We start from the raw sequence: 27,383 nt of genomic DNA, 5'->3' as shown, positions 1-27,383 counted from the left end.
AATGATAAAACCTTTCTAAATTATCCAGATTTTGCCTTGCAAAGGTCCATCTGGATAATTGGGTTCCACTGTATGAAAAATCTAAACCCTTACCTCGTCATTTTCAACTTTTAAATTTTCTGATTTAACTAAATTGGTCTCTTCAATTGCTAAAGGATCTTTTGGAATATCATCATTAATAACATCAAGCGGTTCCTCTTTAAGTTGTACTAAATCTTTTTGCTGCAACACAAAAACAAAAAATGAATGCTACAAAGTAATTATGTTTATGATTTTTGGATAATTTATGTTACAAAGATAAATTGTATTTCCAATTCACTTACCACATATATTAACAGTGCAGCCATAGTTAAATTATTACTATTATTAGGTGACTAATGTGTCAGGTTTTGTATAGGAAAACCTAGAAAATGTTTCTTTTGCTTAATGTTATCCAAATTTAAAAATACTGCTATTCACCTCAAATTTTTCTACAAATTGTTATCTTTTACAATCAAATAAGCTGTTAAACTGTCGCGGTAATTCTCTTGATTTAATCTTACTGACATTAGTGTTAATATTGCTTATGATGAAATTTTTTATCACGATAAATATCATTTACCTTTAGAGATAACATTACCTAAGATTTTGAATTCTACTCTTACATCGGATAAATACATGCCAGACAATAAAAATATTAATTTTGTAAGATTCAGGATTTACTAAAAGAAAGTTTGATTCCAAATAATAGTTATTTATTGGTGGTGACATTCAGATATCAATAATTATTGTCCTATCAGCAAATGCAATGTTTTTGCCAAACTCTTAGATAAGTTAAGTTTGTATGAAAATTAGATCTTGCGTACAGAAATTTATAGTTCTAAAAGAAATGGTTTTTTACAAAGTAAATCTACGCAAATAGAATTTATGTGCACATATGGAAGATATTGTTGATACGCTAAATGATCTTATATTCATGCAATCTATAAAGATTTTCATTATGCGTTTGATATAGTTAATATAAAATTAATTAGAAAACTTGCAGCGTGTGGATTTAATAATAAATTATTGTCTTAGATACATTCATTTTGTACAAACAGAATTCTCTGAGTTAAAATTGATAATTTTATTTCTAAGCCTATTTATGTTAGATCTGGAGTAAGACAAGGCATGCATTTGGGTTCAACAAATTTCCTACTATTTATAAATGAGTTTAGTCTTGGATGCTGGTTATAAGTCGGTTAAGTGGACTGTATAATAAAATACACATTTTGAATGAAACTGACACTGATTGACATTTTGATTGTATAGACTGACACTATTGTACACCATTACACAAAAGAAACTGTGATTATAACCAATGATGTTATGTCCACTACATGAATCCAACTCAACTACACTGAGCGAGCAACACACATAAACAAGGGAGTGGGAGAACGCCCACCACACCACACACATAAGAAAAATATCTAACAAATTTAATTATAAGCTATTTGCAATATTTTTATTATTTGCGGATGATATGAAATTGTTTAAGCCTATTACAAATCTAGCTGATATTCAGTTACTTCAAATCGACTTGAGCTCTGTGTATAGAGATAGAAGCAGGAGCTACTATTGGGAGTAATAATGATGATGATATTAAACATGCCCGACTAGTATGGATTTGTTGAGCTGAACTATGCGTTGAACAGAATGGCGGTCACATTAAACAACTGCTTTGAAGAAACGTTGGCAAATTTAGCAAGTAACCATTTTCAATCATTTTTAGAAAAAAACCAAAAAATATGTGGTTTTTATTTTTTGAAATCTATTTTTTATTCTTTTTTTCTGTTATTGATAAGTTTTCTATTTGTTTTCATTTACATTATGTTGTCCAAACATTGCTGAAAATTGTTCTATTTAACATCAAATCACTTTCCCAATCAAGACAGTGTGTTTTGTTTCTAATTAAAGTTGAACTTTTCAGATTTGTATTTAAATTTAATAGACATTATTTACATAAATTTTCTCAAGACGCAAATTCTCTGCAAAGTTAACTAGAAATCTTTCTTTATTTATTGGTAAATTAACAAAGTTATTTTATTCCAAACCTAAAACAAGTGTACTTTCTGATAAAAATGTTTCATGTTTTACCGCATTCTTCTTAAAAACTAAGTGAAAGAGAGGTATTACTATTACCTAATTTCTTACATCAAACACCATAAGGAAGCACAAAAATTTTTGTACAGTTTAATTTCACAAAGGAAGCAGAAAGTACAGCAAAATGTTTGTGAGGCAAATCTCACAAATGAACAGTTTTGTGACCTATGTTTTTATGAACTTTTTTCATATTTTTGGCGATATAATCATCTTCCAAGAGATTGCTGTGCAATTTGTAATCACCTTGCGTATTAAGTGATTTATTTTTAAATGATTTTAGTGATAATACTAATTTGGCACCGATTCTGATGAAAACTCTGAATACGGATCAAAATTTGACAAACCAGATATAAATGAAAGGACAAAAAATTAGAGTGATTCAGAGGAAAGTTATGATAGAAATATGAATTTGTCTGATTATGTTGGTAATTCAGCTGATATAAGTAATGCCAGCAATACTCAAGATTTATTGTATTCCTGATCAAATAGAGTATTTTGAAGTAGACAAGTATGCATCATTGGAGCCTCCAACGCTCCAATGTTTTCAACAATGCACTAGACAATGATAACAGTGAGACAATTAATCTAATCTAACTGCAGTTAATAACTTATATATAAGATGACATTTTATGGGACCTGCTGCTGAAAACCAGTTATTTTTCCAAATGCCTTTTCATTGTTAGTTAATGATGAAATAACAGCAAAAGTACAGACGCAAACCCCCAAGAATAGTGTAATACACTTTCATCAATTATACCATTTACAATTTATTAGTCAACAAAACAAATTGTTATGCAGACCAAAAGATTCAATCCAACCAATATAAATAAAATGAAAATTTCTTTGGGATAATTTTTTGGATGGGTCTTGATAAAAAGGTATATAGCAAGTCTGTTATATTCTAACCAGGATAGTAAGCTAATGTCTCACAACAGATTCGAGATTCTTCTGAGAGTACTTCATGGTTCAAATAATGAGAATGCACCAGAAGGTGACAGACTGTACAAAGTTCAATAACTCATTGACTAGCTTCTCCCAAACATTCAAAATGTAATGAATTCCCAGGAAGAGATGTGAAAATAATTCCTTTTACAGTACAGCTTGTTTTTCATCAATACAAGCAAAAGACATCACCATGGGGTGAAACTTTTCAAATTATGCCTTGTCTGTAGCTACACATGGAATCTCATGATAAATGCTGGAAAAGAAGCAATTTCAGGCAAAGGGAATGCAGAAAATTATGTGTTGAAGCTTGCTAGACCATTACTTGAGCTGGAGGAACAATTTATCGTTAACAATTTTTACATAAGTGTATTGTTGGCTTCTCAGGTACTTGACTGATGTACACATGTTGGTACCTTAAGGGTCAATGAAAATGCTAAATCCAAAACAAGTAACAGACCAAACTGAAAAAAGGTAAAGTAGTTACAGTCCAATGTTCAATAGCAAGCCGGCCTCTGTGGAGTGAGTGGTAGCATCTCGGCCTTTCATCCAGAGGTCCCGGGTTCAAATCCCGTCAAGCATGGTATTTTCATACACAATACAAATCATTCATCTCATACTCTGAAGTAATGCCTAACAGTAGACCCGGAGGTTAAAAAAGAAAAAAATATATATATATAGTTTTGAAATGGAAAAATAACAGGGATAACACATCCCTGTTATGATTTCAACATGACAAAGATGAAACAGTAACAAAACAGAAGAGAGGGTTCATTTTCTACAGATGTTTGATCATGGTGTACGGGTAACTGGAACTGTCAAGTTGGATCTACTAAAGACTGCATCAGTACCTAGGCTGATCAATGAAGAGGTAAGAAGTCAACAGCAAGACGGAGGTGCAGTGGCTGCTGTAAAGTAAAGAGGCAAAGATAAAAAAAGCTCAGCAAAAACTGTCAGTGTGACAACAAAGTGTTCTGTGTGCGATGCCTTCTCTCGTCTTGACTGCTTCAGCACAGCACACTCACACTCAAGTTTTGTGAAATGAGATGACTAATTTTGTTATCTCATAAACCTTTGATAGAAACTTCATTATCATGATTTTTCATGATCAATGGTTGCTTCTATTAGCACCATTATTGGTTATGTACATTATAACACGAATCTACTGTTGTCAGTTTTAAACTGTTCATTCTTTGGTTCATTAAGTTTCCTTCCTTGTGTTGTGTTTTTCTAAAATGCCTTGATGGAATGGGTTACTGTAGTGAAAGATTTTTTGTTTTCTGGAATCCTTTCCATTTTCTTTTTTCCTGGGCACACAACAAAGTGTAATTTTCATTCCCTGTTAGGAAATTCATATAGTATGTAAATAAATATTAAAAACCCAAAAGTAAAATAAAACCAGCAGTAGATCTCGACTGTTCCTCGTATTGATTCAGATGTGTGTGTTAGAGAACACTGCATCAAAAGTTAGATGACTTCATTGCTACGTAAGTGCAGATCATTTGGTTTGTCTTCCAAAGGCATCTCACCATTTTCCACAGGGTTTGAATAAAATGCACCTGTAGCAAGACAGATGAATGAATGATAAACTACATCTAGCATTCTAACAGCGGTGGATCAAGTGTATGAATAAGCAACACTGCCGTACTCCAAGCAGGAATGGACTAGAACACAGTAGAAGCGCAACATGCATACTCAATCAACTCCCCATTGAGTATTAGATAAAACTCTCTCTGCATGTCTATCATTTTTTTAAATTCTACTTTCAGCTCCTTTAAATATATTACACGCATTAGTCATTGGTCAAACCACATTCCTAAAAATCTAACCTCTGTACATATTTCAACTGGTTCACCATGCAAACAGTTGAGAGTCAGTATTTTTCCTCAAACATGAAAAGCAGATGTATTTCATCTTCTCCAGAGAAAACGCAAATCCAGTCATTTTACGCCACGATTCTAAATGGGTTATTTTATTTTAAGAGCAGTCTCTCACTAGTACCCATTGGGTTGGTCTAGTGATGAACATGTCTTCCAAATTCAGCTGATTTGGGACAGCTCCAGCATTCAAGCCCTAGTAAAGGCAGTTACTTTTATACAGATTTGAATACTAGATCATGGATTACCAGTGTTCTTTGGTGGTTGGGTTTCAATTAACCGCACAACTCAGGAATGGTCAAACTGAGACTACCCACTTCATTTACCCTCATACATATCATCCTCTGAAGTAATACCTGTACAGTAATTCCCAGAGGCTAAACAGGAAAAGAAAGTCTCTCGCTAATAGATAAAAAGTTCTAGATGCTATGTAAACAAAATCATCAACAAATAAAGAACACATGACTAGTTTTCATACTTTTTGTTTTAATATTTATAGCTACGGCAAATAAAAGTAACACTTCGGACACTTCCCTGTAGTATTCAGTTTTCTAGTGTGAAACTTTCGGATATCATATTTCAACTCAAAAGGGCTGACTACTGATGAAACCACTGATAAATTCAAGATTTCCTTGTATACTTCATTCACACAATGTATTTAGGATTCCTCTCCTCCAAGCCATGTCATACTTCTTTTGGACATCAAAAAATACAGCAACCAGGTGATGGCAAAGTAGAATGATGTTTTGAATAACAGATTCCTGGGCAACTAAATGATCGATAGCTACCTTGCCGGAAACTACATTGTTCAGGGGCAATTAGGGTGTTTATCTCAAGGTACCAGACTAGATGTTGGTTTATTGTTCATCAACTTGCACAGGGTACTGGTCAAGGATATAAGATGGCAACCTGAAAAACAAAATTTATCTTTACCAGGTTTTAGTACAGGAATCACCAATGCTTCTGATCAAGAAGTGGGAAACACCTGGTCAGAGAATATTTTATTGTAAATAGACAAATAGTAAACAGGAGGTTAGATAAGTTATACTAAACATGATATTACCATTTGCAGTGGAAGTATCATGAAAAATATCCAAGGCATACCTCAGGTATTGAAAAGAAAAAGGACATTTAACTCATTATGCGATTCTCCGATAATAAAAGGCACACTTTTTACCTGCAACTTATACCTCATAAACTCAGGACAGTATGATGATGTTAAGTGAAACTGACCTAAAAGAGTAATTAAAAATGTCACCACATCAATTGATGCTATAACGAGGATGCCATTGCTTTTCAGTTCAACAGTGGTGACTGTCCTGACCCACACATGGCCTATACTTTTCTCCAAACAACAATGATTGAGTTGTCCGAAAAATGGTATTGACATAATTTAGCCATGATTTCTATTTAGCACACTGCAACATTCGATATCACACAGCTTTCACACTGTGGTAGGCGCAAAGCACTTCTATCATAGGCCATGATTGAAATTGCATAAAGCCCTGCAATGATCCTTTAATGCACTTCTGCATTCTTTGTTCCACCAATTTCTGTTCTTCTACCATCTGGAAAGTCAAGGCACCTGCTATTATATTCACTTGCACTGTCAAATATCAGGTGTGCAAAATTGGAAAGTTGGTGGATATGCGATCCACCAACTTTCCAATTTTGCAGTGGTTGAAGTGGTGATGCGCACCACTTCAACTGAAATGGCTAATTGTATCTTTGTATCCGATCCAGTCTGCTTACCCAACCACCCATCTGAGGCAAATCCTTACTATCAACCAAGATAACAACCAGTCTGTGATCGCTTCCAAAAATGTTTTTGGAAACATGCCGTTTACGACAGTAAGAATGCTGAACACGACAGATCGATGCACGAATGTGTACCTATTTGCAGAATGCAATCACAGTTTGGTGCCAATTAATGACATAAGAATATTTAGTAGCTCAAAGCTAAAATTTTGATGCTGTACAAATATCAGGAAATACAATTTTAAAAGATGCACAAATATCTTCACACGAATTTAAGGATAACTTATTTTGTACAACATTGAGAACCCACTTAATCTAGGCCTTAGAAACATAGTCTTTTTAAGAAAAAAAAGTAACTTTGTTGTCATTTTGTGTATATGAAATCTAAGATTCAAATATATAATTTGCTGCTGAAATGCTGTAACTCTGATCAGAAGATCCAGGCAAAGGACACACAGATGTATCACGACCACTGTTCTCACAACAGTTGATCAAAGTTTTAGTCCACCGAGTTGAAGTACCACTGGGAGATAAAAATGTTTTCAGTGAAGACTGGAATTCCTTATCTTAATTATTTCATTATGCTGCTTTTCTTTATTGTGCGAAGACAATGCCTTTTGGCCCATATTGCCCAGTCCGAAGATGTTTTTTACACACATTGCAGAAAGCATGATACATATGTCTACCTCTTCTCAACCGACTGAATTCTAGGTGTAAGTTTATATCTAACCACTGTTGATTAAATAGTCTTTTAAGATAAAATTTATAAGCAATTAATAACCAAAACACAAAAAAATTTCAGGGTGGTTTGGAAGAAATTCAAGAAAACAACATATAAATTTTTCAATAACTTTTTGTTAAAATTTCACTGGTGAAAAAATTAACTGCAATTTGGAATATTCCACCTTTAATATAAAGGATAATTGGGGTGTGAAAGTAAGAGAACAGAACATGTTAATGGTTGCTTGAAGCATGTAGTTGCAATGTGCTGGGCGATGGGATCACCACTTCCCAATGCCAGGAAAGTATATCAATTATATTTTGGCATAACTAAAAATTAAATTAAAATTTAAATAAAATTAAGATTGTGTTAATTATCAATAGATAATTAACACAATCTTAATTTGTTAACAAAAATCCAATTCTCTGAAATTTTTTCCTGATATTTTTCTAAAAATTCTTGAGTATTCCTGACTAATTTTATATTTCCTGACATTTCCTGCCTGTGGGAAGCATGTATAAGTTATCTTACATCATGTTTTTTAGAATTAAATTCTCTACAAGTTTTGTTTCAAAGTTTTTTGTGTTAACTAACTATTTAACAAAGTTATTGTATGTCAAACATAAAAAAAAAATTGTTTTTTACCAGAATTTATTGATTTTCACTGTAGATTTCTCAAAAGCTACTGAAGATACAATTCTAGAACCGATTTTATTTGATTTTTCAGATGATTTCAAAAGAAATCTTTAATGTTTTTATCTAAGTTTTATTGGTTGTAATTACATTAATTCACTCAAAATTAAATCTCTACAAGTTTTGTTACTAAATATTCTGCATTTATAAGTCATTTAACAAAGCTTTACTACAAACGTAAAAAAAAATTGTTTTTCAACACCAAATTTTGTGTCTGAATCTTAAAAAGTAATGGAGTTGCAGTTCTCGGACTTATTTTACATTTCCAATTCCCCAGCTGAAATTACTTAAGAAACCAGCAACTTTACTCCTTATTTAGGGTCCTAAAAATTACAGTAGCGCTTCTTTTTATTAGAAGAGCTGAAATCCAAGTGAAATCTTTCCCTAGCCGTAACTCGAAAACAAAATGTCTCCAAACCTATGTTTATATGAATCTTTTTTCATTATTTTCACCATTAGAATATGTCCTGAAAGTTTCTCCATTTCTTCCTGGGACACTTATATAAGTTATTAATGACTTATTAATATTACGCAGAATTTCACGCAGTTCTCGAACCTTTACTTTTATGTTAGTATAAGAGCTTCTATTACTTACTTTGTGAGCAATTTAGATTCTCTATTAAATAAATACTTCTTTTAATCAGACATCAGGTATATTTTAAGTATATATAAAAATAAAAAATAGAATATTTAAGAGCTATAAAACAGTTGACAGATTTAATTACCTAATCGTCTGTATGGATTATTTTCATCAGTTGGTTGATTACTAATGTCATAAATTGCAATATCACGAAGACGTTGTAATCCTGATCTTACTTGTGTTGGTAAAGTTGCATTTTCTTCTATTATTTTAGATGCTTTAAACACAGTCTGTAGATTTCTATCAACCCAGTATACTTCACCTCTATGAACTGCTACCCCCATAGGATTTGGGAGATTTCTTCTAATTATCTAAAATATAAACAAAGACTCAAATTTAAAAAATATATCACTACTTCAAATTTCCTTCTATCAGTAAACAAATTTTACATATATTTACTTAAATATTAGGTCTAGAATCACAATAACATTATATAATTAGGTTTTTAAAAGAGCTGTAGATAATAACAGCTAATTTATTTTATTTTTTTCTTTTAAATTAAATTCTCAAAGGATTGTAAATTTAAATAGCCTGATTTTACCTTAGATAGTACTGTGAAGAGAATCCATTGAACACTGGTAACAAGGGAAATTAAAACCAATTAAAAGGAATAGTATTTTTAACTTGTATCTTAAAGCATCAGCAGACATAAATAAACAAAAACTTTAGTCAGGTCATAACATAATTAAACATCACATAAATTACATCAGGTATAGTATTTTTGCATTTCAATATCAAAAAGGAACTGCTTTATCATTTGTTAAAGGAAATCAGATGGAAAAATCTGAAAGCACCATCACACAGTTCAAAATTATAGATAAAAAACAGAGGTAGTAATAATCCACATTAGTGGATAAAAATAATAAATCTATTTTATAAATTAATAGTGAGCAGCTATGAAAAAATAATAAATAAGTATAATCAGCAAATAATAATAATAAAAAATTCATGCATTTTTTTTCTAAATATTTGAAAATGTATAATAAATATGAAATGAATATCCAACAAATTTAGCTTTTTCAAAATACTCTTAAAACCTCATCAGTGCATTAATATTGTTCGAATAAAAGGGAATTTTTAATTTATTTTTAAAACAATTATAACTGCTAATAACGCAAACTCTCATCTTCTAATATAAAAGATTAGGTAACAGAAGTAGTTCTTTTTTTCTTTTTTCTGTTTAACCTCCGGAATCACCGTAAGGTGTTACTTCAGAGGATGAATGAGGATGATATGTATGAATATAAATGAAGTGTATTCTTGTACAGTCTTAGGTCGATTGTCCCTAAGATGTGTGGTTAATTGAAACCCAACCACCGAAGAACACTGATATCCACGATCTAGTATTCAAATCTGTATAAAAGTAACTGCCTTTATTAGGATTTGAATCTTAGAACTCTTGACTTTGAAATCAGCTGATTTGCGATGATTTGAACCACTAGTCCAACCCGGTGGCTTAAGTAATAGTAGTAATAGTAGTGTAGGTATAAATTGTTCATTGTTTAAACAGTTTATGATTATTACAATACCAGAAAGTGTGTAGAACATCAAATTATATAAGGCATTTAAACAGAAAGAGTAAAAATTTGAAATAATAATTATCATTATATGATGATATAATTTCTTACCTAAATTTAAAAAATGAAAAATATTAAAAACTGTTTCAAAGAACCATTTTTTGTAAATATTATAAAAAGGTAAAAATTTACTACCCACCTTGCAGTGGCCAAAAAATACTATTATATTTTTAAAACAATTTTTCTTGAATAATAGAATATTTTCTAACTCGCCAACAGGTAAAAACAGTCCTTTACATCACTTTTTCCATAAGCTGTAGCATTCTTATTTTACATCATACAGAGGGTCAAAAAGCGCTGTTTGGAAAGAGTAAAGATGGAACTTCATCTTAGTGTACTCAAAATTCATTTTGTTACATAACCAAATCTTGTAACGTTTACTGAAGTTACGTTTACAATTAGATACTACAATAGATACTAGTAGTACTTATAAAAAAAATTGATTGTTCTGAGTGTCCTTCATTAAAAGAAATGGCTCCAAATCATAAGATTTTGAAAATGTCTCATTTTTGGGGCCCAAAAACTACCTGCGGAACAGGTTGCAAAAATCTGAAATGTTTACAGTAGTAAGTATTTTTTATATACTTTAAAACCATATAAAATTTATTTTGTTACTCAAAGGTGTTGACGAGTAATGAAGCCATCAAAACCACTGAAAACACCATCCTTCTAACCGTAAAATTATAACAATAATAATAATTATAATAATAATATCAACAAAAAAAAAAAAACTAAAATAAGATGAGAAAAAAATTATAAAATTTTTTGGATACATTGAACAATGTATCCAAAAAATTCACAGCAAGTATTTTGTCAGATTATAATGTAGGTCTATTATAAAAAATATTTTGATATATCTATAATGAGATAGCTTATATTAAAGATAGTTTGTTACTATGACTCATACACGCAGTCATGTTTAAACACGAAAATAAATAGACATGAATGGACATAAATGTTTGCAAAATCCTGAATGTAAACATTGTAGAAGTCTCTGTTACTGTTTTGATTTCAATGCGACATGTTGTATTGTTGCTAGAGTTAATACTGTGGTTAAGTATTATATACTTGTTTAAAAAGTAATTTTATTAACAGTGAACTCCTCTTTTATTTCTAACTTTATTAATTAGAGAAATTTTTAATTTTAGTTGTAGAGAAACTGGAATAAGACAAAGTGAGGTGCAATTGGTAGTTTTATAAATTATACTAACTGTATTGTTATTGTAAGAACCCTAGCATTTTATAAAAACAGATTATGGAGTGTTCAATTAGCATTTACACTGAAACAGTATGTCACAAATTGACTTACAATAGATCTTCAGTATTGCACGATATTTTGGAGTTTACTAAACAGCAAATAACATTGATATCTTTAAGAAGTGGATGTACTGAAACAAAAAGTATCTGTACTTTTCATAAAACTGAATATTTAGATAAATATTTTCATACTAATGGGAAAAGTCACTCGGACCCATTTAGCTATCACACTAAGCAGGTGATCTCTCTTAGAAATATCTTTGACACTTTCAATGTGCAATTCAAATTTAAAATTAATTCCAGGCAGAGCACTGTGTACAAAATGCTTAAACAAAATGCAAAAACCACAAAATGATATAGAAAGCGAACCGGAATGTGAAGATATATTCGAGCCTCAATATGTTATAGTCATGTCTGTGAAAAAAGCTTGTTCAGCACTTGGCATTTCCTCCGATAAGGTTCAAAAATTATCGAAAAGCACAAAGGTACCAATTTCAAAAAATAATGTTACGAAAATAGCCGAGTCAGTTACCAGTAAATTAAACAAATCCTTTCATTTAAATATTTCTACAGAAGAAACCAGTTTAGTACCGCAAAATTATGCTGATTTAGGTAGGGAATGTGAAGAATTAATCATTAAAATAAAAGATAAAATGAAAACAGTTAAATCAACCCACGAAAAAATTAATATTTTATTACCAAGAAGCTGGAACAATCAAAAAATTCAAAATGAGTTTACTGTTGGTCAGCATTTAGCCCTTCAATCCAAACAATTAGTTAAAACAAGTGGAATTTCGCCGCAAATCGGCCAAAAAAAGAAACCAAGTCACGTAATTGATGAAAATGTTATTAAATGTGACCAACATTTTTACCACAATGATCAGCACAGCTGAATGATGCCAGGCAAGAAGGACTGTGTCTCAGTAAGACAAGCTGACAGGAAGTCAATTAATATTCAAAAAAGCTCATCTTATGTAACGAAAAAGAATTGTATACACAGCCTTCAAAGAAAAACATAATTTAAAAATTGGTTTTTCAAAATTTGCTGATTTAAGACCTAAATTTTGCATTCTGCCTTTTCTGGTAGATTATTTTCTCTAAGATGTTGCTGGAATTCAGGCGCAAAACATCGTAAAACCACTGGCTAAAAATTTCTTGTCATTCAAGCACTTCATTGTGAAAAATATTTCACCGGTAATAAGTCACGATTTATATGTTTAAAAACTCTCGGGTTTTTGACTTGCCAATAACAGCTAGAGGAAGTCTATGACCACTTGCGATAGAATATACATGATTGGAGATGCGTTCTTTCCTTACTTTGTATCCAGCCTCAGAGCTCCCGGAAGAAGATGCTAAGGTTTTCTAAGGAACCGCCTTCCAGGACAATCCCATTTTGTTACAGTTATACACCTGCGCATGACTTAAATTATGACTTTTATTTTTTGAACTAAACTTTCACAATAGTCTACTACAACCTGACTATCAGCGCTTAATTTTTCACCCTCAATTGCAAGCTGGCGAATTCCTTGCCTTAGTTTAAAACTATTTAGCCAAACCCTGGCTGGCTTTAAAATCTGGATCGTCATTTAATAGTTCATTCATTTGAAGAACTGCCTCAATAATTAATGAGCCACTTAAAGGTAGACCTTGACAACGATGCTGTGCAAACCAAATGTACACTGGCTTGTCACGTTCAGCATTTTCTGTTGTTTTCATTCTCTTTCTGGTTGTTACATCACCATCAGTAACTTCCAGTTTACTCATCAATTGCTCTATTTTATCTGCATTTTTTTTAATATTATTTACTGATGTATGAGGGATTGCAAACTCCTGTGATAGTTTAACGGTACTTTCACTCTCATACAGGTGTTCAAGAATCTCAAACTTTTATAACTTCCACATTTGCTAGACAACTGACTCACATAATGCAATGAATTTTAGAAACGAAAAGGAAATGATGTAATTACAGTTCTTTTGATAATAAAATACTACACTGTGTAAGAAATATGAAAAAAACTGATTAAACAATAGTGCCCAAATGAAAATGTTTATATGGATGAAAGATATGTAAAGTAATTTTATCAGTTCTTTTCTCACATGATTACTATAATTTATACATAATGTACAATAGGCTCATATAAAAACATCAGTCGCAATTAAGTGAATTTTTATACTGTAGGCCTAACAGATGGGGTACTTTTTATTAGTAATTAAAAATTTAATTTACTTTTGTGTATCAGTATTGTACCTCTAAAATAAAAATCACAAATTTTTCCAGAAGGATGACGAATTATTGAACGAGATGAATTAACGGGTAACGAACAATCGAGGTCCTATTGTAATTATAACCTAATTGAAAACTTCAAGAGTCTATTGCAAAACTGTCAACTATCCACTGTTCTTATTTATTAGTATCGTAGAATATGAATAAGAAAATAAGTATTATTATTTTCAATAAATAGAAAGATAATCATGGAACTTATGCAATGTTATCCAACCCAATGTTTTTTTATCGTATATGTCATTACTGTTAAATGTTTTGAGTACGTAAATTATAAATTCAGTAATTATTGCAATTATTTATTATTTAAATCAAAACATTTATGTTAATTGGTCGAGATTAGCGAGCTTAGGTTAATTTATATATCTATAACTATAAACAGCAAACCTTTGGATTATTGTCAATATCGCCCGATATAACCATTATATTATAACTATAATTTAACGAATTAACCTACGCTCGCTAACTTAGACTAATTAACACAGTAATGTTTTAAGAAATGATTACATTGTAGAGCAACTAACCGTACAGCATTAGTAATGACAAATTCATCATAAAAAAAAATCTACTTAAATTCTATTAATTTACGTTAGAATGGTATAAAATTACTTACTTGGTCAGAAAAACAAAAGTGAACACCACCAAATAAATAATACTTATATTATAATATAACCCCTCCCACACAAAGGTCTTAGACAAACATTCACAGTATTAATGATTGTTCAATACTGCCAACAAATGCAATTGTATACTTCAATACATACGATATCTCATTATAATACTGAATAATAATAATGTTTTTGTTTAACATAAAAGTAATGCAACACAAAAACGCAGTAATTATATGTAAAAATTCAAAAAACATTTTCGTTAATAAATTAAACAGCCAGTAATCATTTTCAATTACTTATACATTTTTGACCATGACAATCGGAGATGGTATTAATTTAAAAATGCATACTTTTGAAACGACACACCGCCAAATTTATTATTTTTTTCCTATAAAAATGTACTTAAAATATTTTACAAGAAATTAGTTGTCCTTTTTTTTTTGACATCGTCTAAATTAAAAAATGACTCGGGAAGACCGGACGAGTCGAAAGTGGTCAGCAAAAAACTAGAGTTGGGAGAAACGAATCATTATAATGATTCAAATCACGTAAATCAGTTAGTTATAGAGATAACTAACTTATCAAAATCAGTTAGTTATCGAGAATCACTGATTTGAATCGCATAAATTTTTCAGTGAATCCGAAGTCAATAATTATTAAAAACAAACATCAGACATAAACGAGTATTTTTATGAATCACTGCAACGAAATGCCAAAAGACCTTGACAGCCACTTTTGTTTAAAATAGCAGTACACATAAATATAAATGATACATATAAGCATTTTATATAGGTTTATATATTAATTTTGTTTCATGTTGTTGAAGTAGTTATGTGAAGCGAGAAGGTATCGGATCCGTAATCATGGACTCATCGGTCTGAGTCCAACTTTACATACATATATATTATTTTTAGCTTTTTTTAATTTAAATATAGTGATTTATTAATAATTATTAACCTTTGTAAACATTTTTGAAATAAACTCAAAAGTACATAAAATTTTATTTTACTAATACTTCTGATTTTCTTCTATAATTTTTTATTATTATTGAATTATTTGTTGTAAAACGTTTTTACAATCAGAGGTTAATAATTTGTTTTATAACATCATATCAGCCGATTAGTATGCTACCTGTACTTTAAAAAGTTTTCAATAAATATCTACATAGAAGATTAAAACCTTTTTTCAACAAAACAAACCAACATCTGACTACAAGTTTGGCTTTCAAACATTTCATAGTACCATCGAACAGATTCATAGTGTTCTTTCTAATATTCAGATAGCTTCAGACAAAGAACGTCTGCTCTACCAGTTTTTATTATATCTGTCAAGTCTTCAGATTAGGTGTAGCACACTGGCCTTTTTAAAATTAATCAACATCTACCTTTTCAGTATTTTAACATTTTCAGTTCTTTTTTAAGTAATAGATATTTCAAGGTTAAAATCCAGACTGAATTGTCTCCACTATTTTCCACAAATATATGGATCGCTCAAGGAAGTGTAATATTCATACGCTTCCAAATATGCCGGTTTCTCCCAACACTGTAATAGCCGCCTTTACTTATGTACTTTGTTTTTACTGCATGAAAATAGTTAAAGCATCACCAGACACAATGTCACAGCACCTTCAAGAATAGTTAAACAACATTGAAGCACGGGGGAAGTTGTGGCAAATAAAGTCTGACAAAAATTCAAGTACACATTTTAGTTTCACTCTCTGAACAAATGTCCACTTGTTATAATCGATGACATTCAGCTACCGCAATCAAATTCTACAAAATACTTTGGTATTCATCTTATGTCCTAATAATGTCATCTGATGCCAGTGTGAAACAGCTGCAATGTAGACTATTTCCTTACTCATTTCCTGCCAGGCATGACTGCTTCAGGTCGAACCTGTAGTGCAGCGAGTATGATTTGTACTTTTATTGAGGCACCCTCGATAATGTTGAGCACGTGATCTTCGTGCGCATCAAGTGGACTAAAACCAAGGGCGAGGTACGTAACGGACCTGTTAGACACGAATAACATAATCGAATGCGATTTCTGAGTTAGTGAGGATCACCACTGCGTGGAAGGGGGCTGGGGAGTAGAATGGTGGGCATCCACCTACGTCAGTTAAATTTGGTTAGACCACATTCCGGAAAAAAGAGAGCTGAGGGGAGTGAGCAGAATCCAAATTGGGATTGAGGGCCCATGCCGCTGACTGAATAAATTTGGTCGATTCGTGTACTGCATTATCCGCATGGGCGGGTGATTTTAAAGACACGTCCAACCTTGTATTTTCTATAAAAACTCTTGAAAACGTCATTTACTGGTCAATTTATTAAATAGAGTGGGAGATCGAACAGTTAACATAAAATATATATATACAAATAAAAATATATATATTGTATTGCCATGAAACTTGACACAATGTCTGTCAGTAAACCTTGTTTCAGATATAAGCATTACGTCTATCTTAATATTTAAAACAGCTTTTGATTCTAGTTTTTTATCAGACAACCCGTTATCATTCCAGATTTCTAGTCTGAGACAGTAGATCGTTTTTTCTCAAGACGATTCATGAATAGTCCAGTTCATATTTTCAAGCGTTCACTCAAATCTTTGCGACATACGGTCCAGGACATTCATCGGCCCGTGAAAATTTTGGTTATCAATAGTTTGTTGATCATAGCGACAACTCATTTTAACTTTTTCAGCGTATGTAGTACCAGAAATATTCAGCCTATTATTATATTCATTATTATGTTACACTAATGTTACTACTATTATAATTATGAAAGCCATTGTTACTAGAGTTCGTTACACGATCGTCTCTCTTTTAGCACTCAAATTGTTATTATTGACATTAGTATAATTAATAATTAATTAGTTTAATTAATTGTTATTAGTTACAATTGTGGAAGATAGGGCGGGTTTGATAGAATAGACCTTAGTTTTATACTATTGATAGATTTTACACCCTTTGTAACTCGCCGCAGCTGATGCAGGAAGCTGGAACCTGGTGCCTTAGAACAGACTGTTGTTCCACAATCTGTACCGCATTTTACAGAACGGTGCGGGCGATTACGTAGATTTTTGGTATGGCCAAAGCGTTGGAAAGGTTTGCATTGGACCGCTTCTTTTTTAAAATACGGAACTTCAAAGCTAACAGTTGTGTAGTTGAGAGATTTCACGTCAAAAATTTCTTTATTATTAGATTTGGGCTCCAAAACATTTGGACGTCAAACGTAAAAAATGTGTTTTTTGATCCTATTTTTGACGTTTTACACGGGATATCTTAGAAACTAAGGGAGATACAGTTCTGGGACCTATTTTTTTTTGATTTCCCAGCTCAAAAACCATAAGAAACAATTGAATTTGCCCCTTAATTAACCTTCCCAGAATTTCAGAAAGCCATAATTTACCCGGGGAGGAACTGAAACTCGGGCGAAATATTTCATCCTGTATAACTCGCTAACTGAGCGTTTCGGACCTATGTTTATATGAACTTTTTTCTTATTTTTAGCCTCTAGAATGAGTTGTCAAAGTATGCCCTATCCTCCTGAACCACCTGTATTTCCTTGATTTTGGGCATAAAAATAATTTTAAATTGAAAAAAAAAATTTTTCCTCGCTAATCAAGTTTGAACATATTAGGAATTCACTCTATATATCCATTAATAGTTATTTATTTTTTAAATATAATTTAATCAAACTTAACCTACGCTCGCTTCGCTCCCTAACGTTGCCTAGTTAACACAGTAATGTTTTGAGTAATTAAATAATAAATTCAGTAATTCTGACAATTATTTATTATTTAAATAATGAAAACATTATTGTTAAATTTGTCGATGTCAGCGAGCGTAGGTAAAAAAAAATTTTTTCCCTTAATTCTCGCCTAAAAATTGTTATTTGTAACAAAAAAAAAGTGTGCTTCACACCGCACGGCCGAAGTGAAGAATTGTGTAGGATCGCAATCGTTTCGAGTTAATATATTATATTACAAGTAGCGTACGTATAACGATTACCTTCAATAGTCGCTTTAACCTTTCACCCCTAGAACCAATATAAACGTGTTTTTTCCACGATTATCCCGTGTTTGTAGTAAAATTTTCCCGCTGAAAGACTGGATTTGCCGAAAAATACGTAATAAAACACGGGTTTGAGGCCCAGAAAATTACAACAAAGAAATTGACTGCTGAACTTGACTGCTGAAGAAATTGACTTCACTTCTCTTTTCACGGGTTTTTTCGAATACATTAAAGTAGGGCTACTTTCAATAACGAATATGTGTTCACATGTCGAAACAGTCGATCCACTGAAAAATTCATAATAAAACATGTTTTAACCGCAAACAGAACGATTAATTTTAAATTTATGATGACGATGTAGGTCATCATTACTTTCAGCGATATGTGTGTACATCGTTGATCGTTATTTAATATACGCAACGATCATAATTATTTACGATTCGACCTTTAAAATTATTGTTGGTTTTCATAATCTAACAGCTATTCGGTTAACGCTGTAAATTTATAACGACGATCTGCATCGATCAGTCATCATTACTTTCAGAGAAAGCGGATGATTAAAAAAATTTGTAGTTGTGATAGCTAGCTATTGACAGCTGATGTTATTTTTTTATATTATACATAAGAAACGGGATCGTTCGGACATATCTTTTGTTAAATAAAAAAAGGGCGTACCTCGAAAACGGCCGCGCCCTAGGGCATTTTTAACGCCATTTTAAAATTCTTAACCCGAAAGGAACTTTGCCATTGCCCAGATCGATCCTAGTCCCACGCGTCTAGCGGCTACCGTTCTCGAGATACTAGCGCGAGAAAAATTCGCCCCAGCAGAATTGCAGGACCAAAGTATTTCATATAAAGTAATTTTTTAACGGTAAACAGCAATCTTTACCGACAATATTTTCAAGGTTATGACTTTTTAAACGCGTATAAATAAGGAATTTAAAATCATCACTTACACTGAATTTAAACGATTATAATTTAAACCGTCACGTCTAGCAACTTCTTCAACTCGAACTCCTATGTTTTTAATAACTCGACATATCTCGTTGCAAGCCTCGATAATCAGTTCCATCCCTGTAGAGGATGTTTAGGGAAAATCTTTTCCTTTAAAAATATCCAAAAAAAAATAATCACACGGATTCGCATACTAACGGTGGGACTATAATAATTATAAAGAAAAAAATTTAATTCACATTCCGCCGCGTCCCGTCGTAACGCAGTTCGAATCTCAGTGGACTTTTTTTTCACTTTAAAATTATTTATTTATTTAATTTGAACCAACAGCTGCTCACCAGCGGTACCAACCTTTAAATTAATTATTATAAATAATATTTAAGACGAAAATATTAACCAAGTTGACGCCCCTGCGGAATTTCAAACTCCCGCTAAGGGAATAGGAAATTTTCCAGTGGGATTTCCTATTAAATTACATATTTACATTTTTAAAAGTACATAAAATTTTGTTTTATTATAACTTCTCATATTTTTTCATTGTTTTTTTTTAAATTTATTTTATTGTTATTATTTATTGTTATTATTTATTGTTATTTTTTTACAATCAGAGGTTAATGATTATTAATAAATCAATATTTTTAAATTGAAAAGGGGATGAAGTCTGATTCGAACCGATATCCCTTCTTCCTCTTGTAAGATCCAAATATTTCATTAATTAAAATTTTATTGTGCTATAACTCTGCAACCGATGAAAATGAGTACCGCTTATGATATATCGTTGAAAAACTCTCGACGAGGGCTTAATGCGATTAAGAAAAAGTCAAAAATACTTATTTTTGATCGGTTCCAGAGTTATAGCCGAATAAAATTTTAATTAATGAAATATTTGGATCTTACAAGGGGAAGGCACCTAGGTTCGAAACAGACTTCAAAAGAAAAAATTTTTAATAAAATGAAATTTGATGTACTTTTCATATAAAAAAAAAAAATGTGTATATGTAATTTAATGGGCGTACAAGGAAGTCATGTGGTGTCCACATTAGATTTTTTAATAAAGTATTTCCAGCCGATCTGTTTCATTTTCCAAATATCATCAGCCGATATTGGCAGTGGAACTTAATTTTTATTTAGAAAATGATATAAGTCGATGTAATTTGTTGTTTCGTCGTTAATTATACGTTATTTTATTATTACCGATATTACAGCATCGCTATTGTCTGCATTATGATTGGAAAACGCAATAAAATTGATCGCGCATCGCGTTTTATAACTGACACGATTTTTCCATCGTTCCAAATTTCAACGCTTAAAACTCTATAACGAAGGCGTTAACAGAAAAACGGCGTTCACCACTGTTTTTCTAGTAAAACTTTAAACCGAAATCACGTATCGTACGTCAACCTTTCTATTTAAAAAATTAAGTTTGATTGAATACGGCGGAAAAAATTAAAAACCCACCGTAATGCAGATTTTTTTAACTTTGGTGAACTCCATTTCTTTCTCCTTCCAAAGACTTTTCAGGTATGCAGTATAAAGCTGTTCCCATACTTAAATATCACTCTGTATGTAACTCTCTCGATCTTGTACAGGAACTGTAAGATTGATCTGCTGCTGTGTGCGTGCGCGCGCACACGCTTTTTTCGAATTGTAATATATTTACATATTTTTTTTTTACGAAGGATTCGGCGATTATATGTCTTCTTTGCTTCCGTCGCCCCAATTTAGCGAATATAATAGCTGCAGAGGCGTGCCTGTGGCACGCCCTCCGCAGCTAGGCCCTGTGGACCGGTAATCGCTAGCGGACAGATTTCAGCGTGTTTAGCGAAAGATCGGATCTGTACTTATTACGTCAGGTGAGTGCGATCAAAACACAGGGCTAAACGAATTAATTTCCGGACGACCAAGATCTGGTCGATCAAGAGCGTACCCGCTGAGTTAAACGGTTAGCGCTCGACTTGCCGATGCTCTATGGTTTATTCGTTTGGGATATTTATCGTTTAGTTTTACAAGTAGAATCCGAAAAAGTATTGCCAGCCCAGAATTTTAGAAACACTCTGTATACACATACGTAATCGTCCCTATTAAAAATACATTTAAAATTAAGCTCTATGGTTTATTCGTTTGGGATATTTATCGTTTAGTTTTACAAGTAGAATCCGAAAAAGTATTGCCAGCCCAGTATGTTAGAAACACCCTGTATACACATACGTAATCGTCCCTATTAAAAATACATTTAAAAATTAAAATTATTTGAAAGTAGACTTTTTGTTTAATCGTATTAAAGAATTCTTTAAATTTTAAATAATTGCATTTAAATATTTTCTTATAGATGTAAAACAGGTGAGGACTTTTAATTTTTAAATACCTGCTATTTTTACAACGTCATAATCTATTTAAAAATTACATATCTATGAAAATCGAATTTTTCGATTAATCGAATTAGAGAGCTCTTTAAATTTTAAATAACCGCGTTTAAATCTTTTGTTATCGATGTAAGACAGGTGAGGACATTTAATGTTTAAATACCTGCTATTTCTACAACGTCATAATCCATTTAAAAATTAAATCTCTCTCAAAGTTGATTTAATATTTAAATACCTCGTAACTATGTTTCCTTCTTTACTTAAATACCTTTTTTCTTTTTTAATATTATTTTGTGGAATAAATTCAACTATCTTTTTCTTTTAAAAAGATATTTAATATATTTCCAGTGTATTTTTTAATTTTTACAGTTGTTTTTATTATTATTATTATTATTATTATATATATATATATATATATATATATATATATATATATATATATACATGTACATAATATATATATATTTTATATATATCTATATTGGGAAAAATTTAGTACTTTTTAATAGGATCCGAATTTTTGGAAGAAAAACGCAAATATCTCGAAAACGCTCGGTCCTAGCGCTCTGAAAAATTTTTCAACCCCCCTCGACAAAACCCCATCCGCTCCCAGCAGACGATAGTATTTTCAAGCGCCCCCGGGGCGCCGTTCGGAAATAGGAGAGGGGGTGCGACGGGGTGCCGCCGTAATATCTAGGCAACCGCCGATCCGATTTTTACGATTCAAACGGCGTAAGTATCGGCAGGTCGACCGCTAACCGTTTAACTTATCGGGTACGCTCTTGATCGACCGGATATTGGTTATCCAGAAATTAATTCGTTTAGCCCTATATTTTGATCGCACTCACCCGACGTAAAACGTACAGATCAGATCTTTCGCTAAATACGCTCAAACCTGTGCGCTAGCGAAGCCGCAAAGTATAAACTTATCGAGACTGAAAAGTAGAAAATAAAAAATATTTTTTAACACCGCTCGTAAATTAAACGCGCTAAAATATAAAAAATAATTTTAGGACGGTATCTCAGAACGGATTTGACGGTGACATGTAAGATTACGTGAAAGTCACCGCTTCAGATTCAATATCTGATGTTTTTGACAATTTATTCTTAAACGTGACGAGCGGCTTAAAGAGTGGGGTTCAAACACGCACGATAACTTTTAACAATTGTTAACCGTTTAATTACACCTAATGTTCTACAATAACAAAGATTATCACAGGTAGTTGTTTTATTTTTTAATTATTACTTAATATGATACGTACTAGAATTAACAATAAATATATATATATATATATATATATATATATATATATATATATATAAAGAATTTAAAGTAAAGTGGAGGGCATTTAAAGTAAAACGGACACAAAATTACATCAATTTTCTCCAATAACTCGACTATTTGTAAACCGATTTTAAAAAATAGAATGGCATTCTGTTCAAAATAAAAGGCTTAATATTTTAGCAAAGAATAAATTTTATTAAAAGTAATATATACGGAGATATAACGGATTAAAAAACAAACATGACCGCCATTTTGTAATTTTCGAAGGTATTTGAGTCCTGAATTTTCGGTAATTTTAAAACTTTATTACCAAATATTATTGTGATTCCTCAATCCGAACTTGAGATATAAATTTTTATATAAAAATAACAAAATGGCGGACATGGAGAGAACGAAGGGGAAATCGCCATTTTTGCTAAGGATATTTTTTGTTTAGTTTTACAAGTAGAATTCGAAAAAGTATAGCCAGCCCACCATTTTAGAAACACTGTATATATATATATATATATATATATATATACACACACACACACACAAAATAGTTAGTGAAAAAAAAAATTCAAAAACCATAAATAAAAATTTAAAGTATATAAAATTTAAGTAACAATAAAATTATTATAAATAAATACTGTTTCATAGCAACAGTTCAAAACATGTAACTGAAATAAAATTCATAAAGCAGAAGACGTATACTATGTTCCCAGGGCTTGACGACGGGTTGTTTGTGCTGTGAAACCGTGGCACGCCAACGGGTGGTTGAGCACCGGTTGAGACACTGGGCTTATTGAACCTTCGGGTGACAAGCAGGATGTTTTCGGTGTAGCGCCCGGTCAAGGCGTTTGATACCGGGTAACTACCGAAAGATAAAAGCCGCCGCTTAGCCGTGCATTGCACGCGATTAAGATAAATGGAATCTTAAATCGTAGCGTGTCGCCGACGCGCGTCTGAGCCACGGGTTCTTATCTTTCACCGGCAAGCAAAGATTGTCAGGACCGGTATCGTTCTGCTCGTCAACGGGTGACAAGCCTAAGGTAAAAATAATAATATCGGTCGGTTGAGCCGCGGCTCACCGATAAGCAAAATATATTTTATTAAGGTAATATATTTAAAAAGATCGGCGAAAAAATATCGAACCCTTATCAGGGATTAAACCTAAGACCGGCTGATTTAGAAGCCACTAAATTAATTTTGTATGAACATTTTTCCTTATTTCAAGTTCTAGAATCAGTTTTTTTATGTTATTTTTCCTTTCTCCTGAATCACTATATATATATATATATATATATATATATATATATATAGAGAGAGAGAGAGACACACAGAAAGTGAGAGCGGTAGAATTAAATAAATGAATTATGTTTAAAGTATAAAAATTATCTAAAGTGACCGCTAGAACCACCACACACTCGCGAATAATATACTGCATGCGCACGCACTCTAGTTAGAATCATCGAATTAAATAAACAAAAAATATTATATTTAAATAAAATTATAAATATTTTAAATTAAGTTGTGTGCGTAAGCCATGCAAAAAAAATTCCGCGTGACGGGAAAATCCTACAACTGTGTTGTCAACTTTTTTGCGGTATACGATTATATACAAAATAAATTTGGGGGGGTGTCGAATCATATTATTAGTTCTAAGATCTGTCTAAATCTATTGCGGTATCTTTACGATTTACTACAGTTTGTTATTTTATTATTTTTCAGCGAAAAGTAAAATACCTTTGCTCTGATAAAATAATTTAGAATTGCAGAAAGAGGTTTTATTTAAATCTTTTCAAGAGTTACGCATTCTTGACACAATTATATTGAATCGCTTTAAAATTGAAGGAAATCTTCCTAGTTAAGTTACTTCGATGTCACAAATCATCAATCTTTCATGTATATCTTATTCGGTTAGCTTATAGAATTCAAGTAAACAAACTGCGCGTGTATGAAAACATACAAAAATGTTTATATGGAACTGTGAGCTTCACAGTTACAACGGCGTGCTGTTCGGCTATTCTTCGCATGCGCGTAAAGAACGCTGAACGATGCTTTGAGGGAGAGAAAGCACTGCCGCTCCCGCAGTTCTGACCCTTGCGTGCCGGTAGAAGGTAGTTTTGTTTTTACTCCGCGCGTGTGTGGAACGTTCCTCGTTCGATCCCTTTTCTAGTTTAGTCGGCGGAAGAAATACGAAAGCGGTTTAGTTGTTTTTCAGTAGCGATCAGAAGATGGTGTGTAAAGCAAGAACTCTTTGATCACCACAACCGTCCAAAAATACGCTGGAAGGGCAAAAGAGAAGGTAATTAGTAAAAAATAATTACGTATTGTTTCTGTGTAATAGAAATTTAAATTAACCACCGTTGGATTATAGTGTTTTTAAACCGACATTTTATTAAGTTATTATCTAATAATACTGAAAAATATTATCCGTATTGATATTTCATTATTTATTCGGTTAAACCGAATTCGATTCATTTTTGTCGGTTATTTTAATTTTCATAAAAATTTGACCACGGCCTTGAAAAGGTCCAGAAAAGGGTTTTCTGGAGCAGCACCCCCAGTAATTTTAAGTACGAGTTGCCACTGTAATCGATGCTTGACTAAACCCTATTTAATCTCTACATAAACGAGCCTCAAACACCACTCGGTTTAAAGAAAAATAAACAGATCTAAAAATAATAAACATTATAATGATCTGTGTAAAGACAGAGATAAATTTAGAAAATTCATTTGAAAATCTACGTTTCCAGTGAAAAAGAAAAAAGAAGGTATAAACCTGAATAGATGGACCGAAGAAATGTGACATTTGGGAAAGCAAAAGAAATCAAAATTTTTGAAACGTGATCCTTAGTGAACAGAAGGTAAAGAATAAAACCCGTATTACTTACTTCGAAACCCACCCACCACCCGTTCAGATTTAATTAATTTTTTTTTTTTTTAACTTGAAAATAGTCTTTTTGTATTCCTCTAAGTTATGGTACTCTTTCGATTAAAAACTTCAGATTTTCTCCATGAAGCCTCCCTGATGTACTTGTGTCATACAGGAAATATCTGATCTGGACACCACATGACTTCTTTGTACGCCTATTATATTACATATACATATTTTTTTTAAAATGAAAATTACATAAATCTTACTTCATTAATAACTTCCGATTTTTTTCATATATATATATATATATATATATATATATATATATATATATATGTATATATATATACATACATATTTATATTTGTTATTATTGAATTATTATTATTTATTGTAAAATTATTATTATTATAATCAGAGGTTAATAATTATTAATAAATCAATATATTTGAATAAATAACTAAATATGTATATGAAATCAGTTTTGAACCGATGTGCCTTCCCTTTGTAAGATCCAAATATTTCATTAATTAAAATTTTATTGAGGTATAACTATGAAACCGATGAAAATAAATACCGCTTATGAAAGATATATCGTTGGCAAGCTCTCGATGAGGACTTATTATTGCAGTTAAGAAACCTCAAAAATCCAAACAAAAATTGGTTTTCGGGCTGTTTTGTACATTTTTTGTCCGCTTGATTGCAATCAAAACGAGAGGTCCACAATTAGATGTTACAACTGTTCTAAACTCAAAATTTCGACATCCTACGGCTAATCGTTTTTGAGTTATACGAGACGTACAGAAGTCACGCCGAAACTAGTCAAAATGAGATCGGGGATGATGAAAATGGATATTTCCGTTGAAATCTGAAAACCGACATTTTTCGCGATTACAATACTTCCTTCACTTCGTACAAGGAAGTAAAAATTAGACCGTTTTGTAGCAGAGACATTTTGACAATCTAAATTCTCTATGCCTAATATTTAAAAAACTTTTATTTGAGGAATTTTTATAACTTTTACGTAAGACCGATATGTAAATTGTATTATATAATTATTTATTTAAGGTGTTTCTAAAAAGATATTTGTTTTCCTAGATAAATAATTTTATATTATAATCTAATGAAATTAAATTAAACTGTGTTAATCCTTCTTTTTATTAATAACTGTTAACGATAAATTCGGTATTTTATTCATCCCTTACTTAAGAGGTAATTACTAGGGGTAGTTACCAAATTGGCTATTTTGTAAAATCTAATTTTATATTATTTGATTATTATAGAATTTTATTTTTACTTATTGTTGCGTAACCGTGGAAACAAGAATTACTAAATAAATATAATACAGTAACAAGTTTGTGCTGGATTTCTACTGCCCGATCTGGATTGGCTGGACCGATCTAGTTTGAACTCTACTAGTAAATACTG

General features: G+C 31.7%; 1 protein-coding gene across 4 annotated transcripts in view; it reads right to left on the bottom strand.

Annotated features, from left to right (window-relative positions):
• The window catches only part of LOC142328414 (uncharacterized), a 147,175-nt gene that overhangs the window by 5,909 nt on the left and 113,883 nt on the right, over positions 1–27,383 (bottom strand). For 2 of the 4 annotated variants that reach the window (XM_075372129.1, XM_075372128.1), the window contains exon 4: positions 94–222. In XM_075372129.1, coding sequence (XP_075228244.1) covers positions 94–222 — 129 coding nt within the window. Of the gene's footprint in view, positions 1–93; positions 223–5,440; positions 5,850–8,837; positions 9,064–27,383 lie in introns of those variants that run through there. The other 2 variants (XR_012757266.1, XM_075372130.1) reach the window with 2 other exon arrangements.

The sequence above is a fragment of the Lycorma delicatula genome, chromosome 7, assembly GCF_047948215.1.
Source record: "Lycorma delicatula isolate Av1 chromosome 7, ASM4794821v1, whole genome shotgun sequence".
In the NCBI taxonomy this organism is placed as follows: domain Eukaryota; kingdom Metazoa; phylum Arthropoda; class Insecta; order Hemiptera; family Fulgoridae; genus Lycorma; species Lycorma delicatula.
The sequence above is the reverse complement of the archived record's forward strand: the minus strand, read 5'-3'. Positions and strand labels throughout refer to the sequence as shown.